The sequence below is a fragment of the Eubalaena glacialis genome, chromosome 3 (assembly GCF_028564815.1).
Source record: "Eubalaena glacialis isolate mEubGla1 chromosome 3, mEubGla1.1.hap2.+ XY, whole genome shotgun sequence".
Lineage (NCBI taxonomy): Eukaryota > Metazoa > Chordata > Mammalia > Artiodactyla > Balaenidae > Eubalaena > Eubalaena glacialis.
The window spans coordinates 156,786,465-156,795,374 of record NC_083718.1 but is presented as its reverse complement, the minus strand read 5'-3'; the positions used below and the strand labels follow the sequence as shown (position 1 = coordinate 156,795,374).

General features: G+C 39.8%; 1 protein-coding gene across 2 annotated transcripts; it reads left to right on the top strand.

Annotated features, from left to right (window-relative positions):
• Positions 1–129: 129 nt before the first annotated feature.
• LOC133088618 (cytochrome b-c1 complex subunit 6, mitochondrial) lies at positions 130–7,579 on the top strand. 2 transcript variants are annotated; one of them, XM_061186634.1, is made up of 4 exons: positions 130–271; positions 3,502–3,528; positions 4,267–4,440; positions 7,358–7,579. In XM_061186634.1, exons 1-4 carry the CDS (start codon positions 218–220, stop codon positions 7,388–7,390), a joined length of 288 nt encoding a protein of 95 aa, XP_061042617.1. In that variant the 5' UTR covers positions 130–217; the 3' UTR covers positions 7,391–7,579. The 2 variants fall into 2 exon arrangements, with proteins under 2 accessions (XP_061042617.1, XP_061042618.1); XM_061186635.1 differs by having other exon boundaries at positions 134–271; positions 4,267–4,425.
• Positions 7,580–8,910: the final 1,331 nt, after the last annotated feature.

Here is an 8,910-nt window from a genome sequence, read left to right as displayed (position 1 = left end):
AATCCTCCCCTGGTGCAAATACCAGCTACCCCTATTCCCTGCCTCTGAGCAGTAGTACATGCCAATCGGAGCGTGTGTTCGCGACCACGACTAGTCTGCCGCACTTCCGGCCAGATCGCCGGATATCCGTTGAGTGACCCTTACAAGTCCTTCTTGATCCTGAAGTGAATAGGTGCCGCTGTTGCTGCTCGTGTTGAATCCACAACAGCAGTCGGACATGGTGCTGGAGGAAGAGCAGAGGATGCTGGCCGGGTCCGGAGATCCCAATGAGGTAAGACCAGGCGAGCGACTCGACCCTCTTCGTAGCCCTGAGGCTCAGGACCTAGCCCGCCAAAAAACGTTTCCCCCATAGAGTTTGCAGGGTCGGGAGAGCTGGTTCCCCTTACCCTTCCCTGGAGTTCGTCGAGTGACCTTGGGCAAGTAGATGACTAGGCTTTCTCTGGGCCTTGGCTTCCCCATTCTGTAAATGTGGTGAAGGTTTAACGAGAGCGAAAATGCTGTGTGGACTAAACTTTTGTAAAAGCAGTGCCTGTATTTTTAGTCAGTCAGGTGTTCAGAGCCCCTAGTTTTGTCGGGTTTGGGGAGCAAGCGGACCAACCCAGCCCTCGCCTCAGCTCGGGTCGGGAATCCTGCCATATCTTCTGTGGAGGTTCCGGGCAGCTGGCCTTAACGCTAGTTTCTGTGAAAACGTGTTTTCTTTTTCTTTGGGTGGAGGGAGGGAGGGTGTCTTTGGGGACAGTGTGGGGATGTGCGGTATAATTCTGTGATAAAAGAGGGAGCTCTTTCCCTGACTGAGAATGCCAATGTAATAATAATTTATTGGCTGCTTAACGATTCCAAGTGCTTTGTATGTACTAAATCATTTAAGCCACACAATAGTCCTGTGAGGTAAGTATTAGGTACTCTCAGTGTTGCCATTTTACAGATGAGGAAACAAGCATAGAGAGGTTAAATATCTTGTCTGAGAACACACAGCTAGTAAATATTGGAGCCAGGAATTGAACCCAAGCAGCATGGTTCCAGAGCCAAGACTTAGCCACAGTGTTACACAGTTTTACAGAAACCAGCTAGTTTTTTGTTTCCCATCACATTTCCTGTCTTTTCTTTGTTCTCTGGTCACTTCCCGACAGCTGTGCGTTCAGAATAGTTGGAAACTAGTTTATCCCATAATTTTTTCTAGCCTTATTATCAGAAAGAGGACCAGAAAGAAACAGAGCCAGCCTCAGGAAGTTCAGCTGGAAGTATACCAGAAAGTTAAGTAGGGCTCACCACAGCAGTAGATGAGGGAAAAGAAAGTAAACAAGTAGTCAATTTTAAAATAAGAAAACTGAAGTTTGTTATGAAGAACCTGTTCCTCTTGGAGATTGAATCTTTTTATGTAGTGTGACCTTGGTTTTTCTCATTGACATGAAGTTTTACATGAAGTAGTCCATATTCAGACTTGTATTTGGATTTGTTTTCCCAAAACATGCCATGATACTTTTGACACAAAATTATCAAAGACATGAAATGATCGGTGTAGTAGCATTGCTAATAGGGAAAGGATATAAAGGTCTTGCTTCTAGGATGCTAATTTCCGGTTTCTAACTCAGGCAGAATGTGATTTCAGTTTTCTGGAAAAACTTTATTCAGGATGAATTTTTTTTAAGAGCAAGGTTAAGAAACCTTGTTTAATGGAAAACTAGAATTTTACCTCCTAAGTAACATCTTCATGTTTAGAAGACACCTTTGCTAATTGTAAGAATAAATAGCCTGGGTTACAGTTGAACCTGCCCTACCCCTCACTCGCAGCTTTGATGAGCTTTGGTCCCTTCACTGAAGGTCATGGTAGAGAATGGGGCAGATTGTATTGGAATTTTGAAAACACAGTGAAGGATCTCTGAGCTAGTTCTTTTTTTCTGTATGTATGCCTTTTCTTTCCCTTCCCCCAAATGTGGACACATGCATGCACGGTCAGGCAAATGCCTTACTTTTGACAGGTTGAGTTACTGATCAGACTATGCTAAGCCACAGATTTAGGCCTATTGCTGTTGCTCCCAAGGGGAATTTTTTTTACACTGCTCCTCTTGGAAGGTTGTGCACCTGAATCAGGAGTAACAGGTAGGGCCTGATGTTTTCAAGCTTGTGAATGGAGTTGTGTAGACCTTTGGTGCACTTATGTTGGTAGTCTACTTAGTGTCCTGGGAGCTCAGCAAGCCAAAAAGCAGCGACCGAAACTATCTTTAGTTAAGCTTTGGCTAAAGTAGAGTTTAGGTTTGGCCATTTTCATGTTCCCAATTCAGGTTCAGAGCCTAGAAAAAAAAAAAAGAATGTTAGCTTTCTTCCTAACTTGGTTTGGGGTGTGAGGATTAAATTTAGCTATTTCTGGTAATACTGGGACCTACCAGAATTTAGAATAAAATACTTAAGTTATGCAGATTCCATATGAACATCTGACAGCTTGAATCTTTTTTTTTTTTCAGAAAAAATTAAAACATTTAATGGGCATTAATATATTACATATACACTACAGATACAGTTAGGTATTAAATATAGCATAGTATTTGCAAAATCTATACATTAAAATTGATATGGCAGTTTTAATATGACAGCTTGAATCTATATCAGAAAATGTTTAATTAGTGTTTGTTATTCCTAAACTGGGAGCCCCTTAAGGGACTGTTGTGATTAATCAAATCATTACAGATATGAAAGTGCTTATAAACGTTAGAGTGTTATGCACACTTAAGTTTGTTGCTGATGAACGTGAAATTGTGTGTCCTTGTTGAAATATACCCAGGACTTGTTTTAATCAGGTAGGGTAAGGTTACAAGCATGGAGACAACTTTTTTTTTTTTAATTTAAACTACTTTATAATTTATTAAAAAATAATTTAAATTGGTAAAAAGTTGTTTATATAAGTGGCCCTGTCTAGAATGATATTTATCACCCTTCTTCAAAGCATAACTAAGATGAGACAACTGTTTTTGAAAGAAGAGTTTATTACTTACAGTTCCCAAGAGAAGGGGGCCGGCCATACCACCCAGGGCCACATGGGGAAGTGCTTGGATCAATCAGGAGCAGAAGGAAAAAGGAATGAGTGAGGCAGGATAGGTGTGCTCTAGCAAGTTTAAGATTGGATAATTTCGTGGTGGGCTCTGGGCTTTGGGCTGGTCCCTGTTTGTTTGACACTTAGCCCTGATGTGATTAGTGCAGGGGCAATAATTGGTTTAGTGTAGGAGAGTTAGAGAAAGGTGGTTGGTGAGAAGGGTTTTGGATTGGTTGGTTTGCATATGAAATGCGTGCCCCCAGGCAAGTTGTTTGCTAACTCTAGAAATTAGCCAGTCCTGGGAGGGGCTGTCTCCAGGATTAGCAAGTCTCCTAAAACATCAAATCATCATAAAATACAGAAAATTTAAAAAGATTAATAATGTCTATCCTCAGTGATTACAACATCAATATGATTGGGAATATATGTGTTATAAAATTGCTGCTGACATTAATTTTGTTTTCGTTTTGTAGGAAGAAGAGGAGGAGGAGGAATTAGTGGTAAGAGCTGTCTCAGGTTTGGAACCTTCTCAGTAAAAGAAAGTTTGAGTTTCATGAAACTCTAAGGGCAATTTAAGGATTCTTGACACCTTAGAGAGAATGGGAGTGGAAAAATCCTTTAATACCTCCTGTTCAGTGTTTGGGGGGCGTGTGGGCCTGGGAAGCTGAGTCTTTTCTGTGTTTGGGGCTTCTCCAGTCATGGTATCAGGGAGCAGAGTAGCATCTTGAAGGCCTGGTACTCGATCATATGCTATTTGTGGTTTAATAAAAATTCTAGAAGGAACCTTTCTCAGATTGTCCTTCTCCATGTAACATTGCCTTTCTAGCTGGGCAGCTGGGGTGCATAGGCCTGGTTGTCAGACGAGGGGAATTGAAATTCACAGACATTACATATCCCAAAATGCTGTGTTAACAAGTAAGGCCTCCTATAGATCTACTTCAAGTTTGGCCAGGTTTCCTTTACCACCTTGTTTTTCAGATAGGACTGAGGCTTTCAGTGCATACTGGCAACCCTGGAAGGCAGGAATGTGAAACTTTCCCCTACTACTTAGCATCAGAATTGAATGGGAGACCCCATTCTGCCATTTCTGGCGGCAGTGTGGCTCTGCCAGCTGGCCTTCTGCACGGTAATTCAGAGGCAGCACCTTGGTTTGGTGGTTGTATTAATCAAAGCTTATGGTTTGTGGGTTTCCTAAAACCCCCATTTTGGTTTTCTGTGTGTGTGTGTTTCTCATTCAGGATCCCCTAACAACAGTGAGAGAGCAATGCGAGCAGCTGGAGAAATGTGTAAAGGCTCGGGAGCAGCTACAGCTCTGTGATGAGCGTGTATCCTCCAGGTCACAGACAGAGGATTGCACAGAGGAGCTCTTTGACTTTTTGCATGCAAGGGACCACTGCGTAAGTCAGCCTAAGGTCAGGAAGGGGAAAGCTTACAGTGGCCAGGGAAGACTTGGTGCTGACCACCTTTTCATCCTAGAGGCAGGACAGTGCTGAAACAGGCTCAGAGAAGAGAAGTGATGTTCTAATTTATACTGCTAAACAGTGGGGAAACTGGATTTTGTATTTTTAAGTACAAAAGGCTACTCTTTAAAATAATTTATATCCTCCGGTGTGTCTTGTACATAATAGTTGGTACAAAAGTTGTTTGTTTTTTTTTTTTTAAGTAAACTTGTGTTTGACTCCCTTAAATATAACAGTAAGGTATTTTAATAAATTACAGGGTAGGCAAAGTTCAATATGATTGTTTATGTTAAAACTGATTGATTATTAGTCTTTATCATTGCATCTGTCATATTACCTTAAAAAATATCTGCTTATATATCTCTCTCTTCAAGTTGACCATATGTTCAGTAAAGACAGAAAATGTGTCTTATTTACTTTCGTGTAACCATCACCCACTGAGATGTCTGGCATGTAAAAAACACTAGATAACTATTAAATAAATGGATATTTTTATGGTTTAAAAAAAAAAAAAAAACTGATTGGGTGGCTAATAAGCATATGAAAAGATGCTTAACACCATTAGCTCTTAGGGAAATGCAAATCAAAACTACAATGAGATACCACTTCATACCACAAGAATGGCTATAATCAAAAAGATAGGGAGAAATGGGTGAAGGGGGTCAATAAATCAATAAACAACTCCCCACTAGTTTATAGTTTAATAGTTTAAATAACTATTAAAATAGTTAATGATCTCCACTCAGGCAACTTTCATAATTTATGCTTCAGCAATCCCAATTTAGGTATTTTGTTTTAATTCTATAATATACAATGCAAACACACAAATGTACATGTACACATACTCATACACAGGCTCATATTAAACACATTGTGATAGTTAAGGAAAAAATTTTTTTTGTTTGGTTTTTTTTCTGGCTGCACCACATGGCTTGCAGAATCTTAGTTCTCCGACCAGGAATTGAACCTGTGCCCCCTGCAGTGGAAGCACGGAGTCCTAACCACTGGACTACCAGGGAATTCCCTGGAAAATTTTTTTTATAAAGACAAAAATCCAACTGAAATCATACTGTCTAGAGATTACCACGTTTTCTGGTATAATACTATCAGATTTTTAAACAAAAATGAAATCATAATAAACACATTTACATGTAAAATATTATGAAGAGGCATTATATTCCTTTCCATTGATGTATATTCATATTTTATCCATCCTCTGGTTTATATACAATTATTCATACAACTTTTTTTTTCAACATGATTTTAGTGGAAAGAGGGAACATTTATATACAATTCTCCATATCATGAAAAAAAATGTGTTGGTGATGTGGAGAAACTGGAAGCCTCCTATACACTGCTTATGGGAATGTAAATTGGTACAGCCCTATGGAAAAGTCTGGCAGTTCTTCAAAAGGTTAAACTTAGAGTTAACATATGACCCGGCAATTCCACTCATAGTTACATACCCAAGAGAAATGAAAACATCTCTACACAAACTTATATACAGATATTCATAGAAGCATTATTCGTAATAGCCATAATTGGAAACAAAACAACTGATAAATGGATATATAAAATGTGATTTATCCATATAAAGGAATATTATTTGGCAATAAAAAGAAATAAGTACTTTACTCAAAAAATTAAACATAGTACCATATGATCCAGCAATTCCACTTCTTGGTTTACACCCAAAAGAATTGAGACTCTGTTCAGGGACTTGAATAGATATTTGTGCATACATGTTCATATTCATAGCATTCACAATAGCCAAAAGGTGGGTGCAACCCAAGTGTCCATTGGTGGGCTGGATAAACAAAATGTGGTATACACATATAATGGAATACTATTGAGCCTTAAAATGGAAGGAAACTGACACATGCTATAACATGGGTGAACCTTGAAAACATGCTAAGTGAAATAAACCAAACACAAAAGAACAAATACCATTCCATTTATATGAGGCATCTAGAGTAGTCAGATTGATTGAGACAGAAAATTGAATAGTAGTTGCCAGGGGTTGGAGGGAGGGGGAAATGGGAATTATTATTTAATGGGTACGGAGTTTCAGTTGGGAAAAATGAAAAAGTTCTGGAAGTTGATGGTTGCAGAACAATGTGAATTACTTAATGCCACAGAAATGGATAATTTAAAATGGCTAAAATGGTAAATGTTATGTTATTTAAATACTTTTATGAGGCAACACTAGGTTAAGATCTGGGAATGAGACAAGCATAGTCCCGTTCTACACTGAGTTATAAACCAGCAGAGACAGAAGTAGAACGGTTAGTAATCTGGTAAATCTCTTGGATGTAACCTCAGGATGGCCTTTACTGACCCTTCTATTTAAAGTTGCTATTCCCTCCCCCTGCCCCTATTTTATTTTCCTCATAGCATTTATCACTACAGGAAGTATATATATATTATATTTCTCATTGTTCTCTAAGTTCCAGAGGAGACAGCGATATTGTCTTGTTTACTGTTGTGACTCACTCAGCACCTAGAACAGTATCTGGCATATAGTAGATGTTTTATAAATATTTGTTGAATTAATAAGCACTGTGATACGGGAGGCATAAGTTTATGTGGGGAAAACAGGAGGGACAGGAGCTTGTTAGAGACAGCTTGCAGGAAGTAACATGTAAGTTTAGATTTTGAAGGAAAATTAAAAGATGAAAGAGAGTTCTGGTTAGAAGGGAGCTAGGATTCAGGTAATTGAAAGGAGTTCACTAGGGCTCACGAAGAGTGGGGGGGTGTCAGAAGGCAAGTGGTGGGAGGAGAGGCAGTACTGTTCCAGGTTATGAAGGCCCTTGGAACTCATGACATTAGAGATGCGAGTTGATGACATCCTTTTCTTTCCCCCATCTAGGTGGCCCACAAACTCTTTAACAGCTTGAAGTAAGTGTGCAGATTCGTTCACCCCAGCCTTCATCACCCAGGCTTCGGGATATTTCCTTATGGTTTGGAACATGCCATTTGTTTCTTATTTGTGTAACTAAGTTCATGTGAACCTCAAGGATTTTTGGCTTAGGCTGGTAGCTTCTGTGTAATTATCAATGATTCCATCTTAATAAAGTCCAGTGATCAACAATCTTGCCTTCTGTCCTTTTTTTTTAATTTAAAATTTTCAAGCATAAGAATAGACAGAATAATAATTAACCCCCATGTACCCATTACCTAGCAAACAAGTATATCTCTCTTAATGACAAGGACTTAAAAATTTTACCTTGATGCCATTATCACACTTTAAATTAACAGTAATTGCTTAATATCATTAAATACTCAGTTCATATGAACGTTTCTTTTATCTCAAAAGTGTCTTTTGACAGTTTTTGGTCTCAGTGTCCAACAAGATTGCTTTTCTTCCTTCCTTCTTTCTCCCCTCCCCTCCCCTCCCTTTCCCCTTTTTCTCTTTTATTATTTGAAATCTATAGATGGTTCATTTCATTTCATTTTTTGGCTGCACCATGAGGCATGTGGGATCTTTGTTCCCCTACCAGGGATTGAACCTGTGCCCCCTGCATTGGGAGCGCAGAGTCTTAACCACTGGACCACCAGGGAAATCCCCAAGATTGCTTTTCTTTAAAAATATTTTTTGGGGGGCTTCCCTGGTGGCGCAGTGGTTAAGAATCCACCTGCAGGGGACACAGGTTCGAGCCCTGGTCCGGGAAGATCCCACATGCCGTGGAGCAACTAAGCCCGTGCGCCTCAACTACTGAGCCTGTGCTCTAGGGCCTGTGTGCCACAGCTGCTGAAGCCCATGTGCCTGGAGTCCATGCTCTGCAACAAGAGAAACCACGGCAATGAGAAGCCCACACGCCGCAACGGAGAGTAGCCCCCGCTCGCCACAACTAGAGAAAGCCTGCGCGCAGCAATGAAGACCGAACGCAGCCAAAATAAATTTATTAAAAAAAAAAAAATTTTTTTTAAAGGGGGAGGGGAGAGGGGTACTGGAGTCAAAGCAGGGTGAGAAAAGAGCGCCTGGCTAGGCGGTGCTGAAAATGGAAGATTTGTTACATACATACACGGGGAATTGATCCAATAAGTAAATATATTGAAGATAATGAGAGCTAGCAGAGAATGGAGTTACAAATATAGGAAAGGATAAAACCAGAATGAAGCCTGCAGTGTTATTTGTATGAACTAAATAAATACAGGTTTCAATTTTAGTAAATACAGATGCCAATTTGTGTATGTAGGGAATATATACATTCCCTACCTTGGCCCACAAAGAGGGCTTCATTCTCCAGTAAAAGGAACCAGGGCTTCTTGGAGAAATGGGTGATTCCAGGGCTGGGATGGGGAAAGTATAAGATGAGCCTGAACATTTGTTCCAGAAAGAAGGAAGTGCTCAAAGAATGATAGGGACATACCAAGAGTATAGCCAAATCTGGGACGATTTGAGCATCAAAATATATAATG

What these genes read in the sequence shown, in the direction of transcription:
- LOC133088618 (XM_061186634.1), top strand. Translation starts at nt 218, where the DNA reads ATGGTGCTGGAGGAAGAGCAGAGGATGCTGGCCGGGTCCGGAGATCCC. An exon ending in AGGAGGAGGAGGAATTAGTG is followed by an intron (nt 3,529 to 4,266) that starts GTAAGAGCTGTC and finishes TTTCTCATTCAG; the next exon opens with GATCCCCTAACAACAGTGAG. An exon ending in ACTGCGTAAGTCAGCCTAAG is followed by an intron (nt 4,441 to 7,357) that starts GTCAGGAAGGGG and finishes TCCCCCATCTAG; the next exon opens with GTGGCCCACAAACTCTTTAA.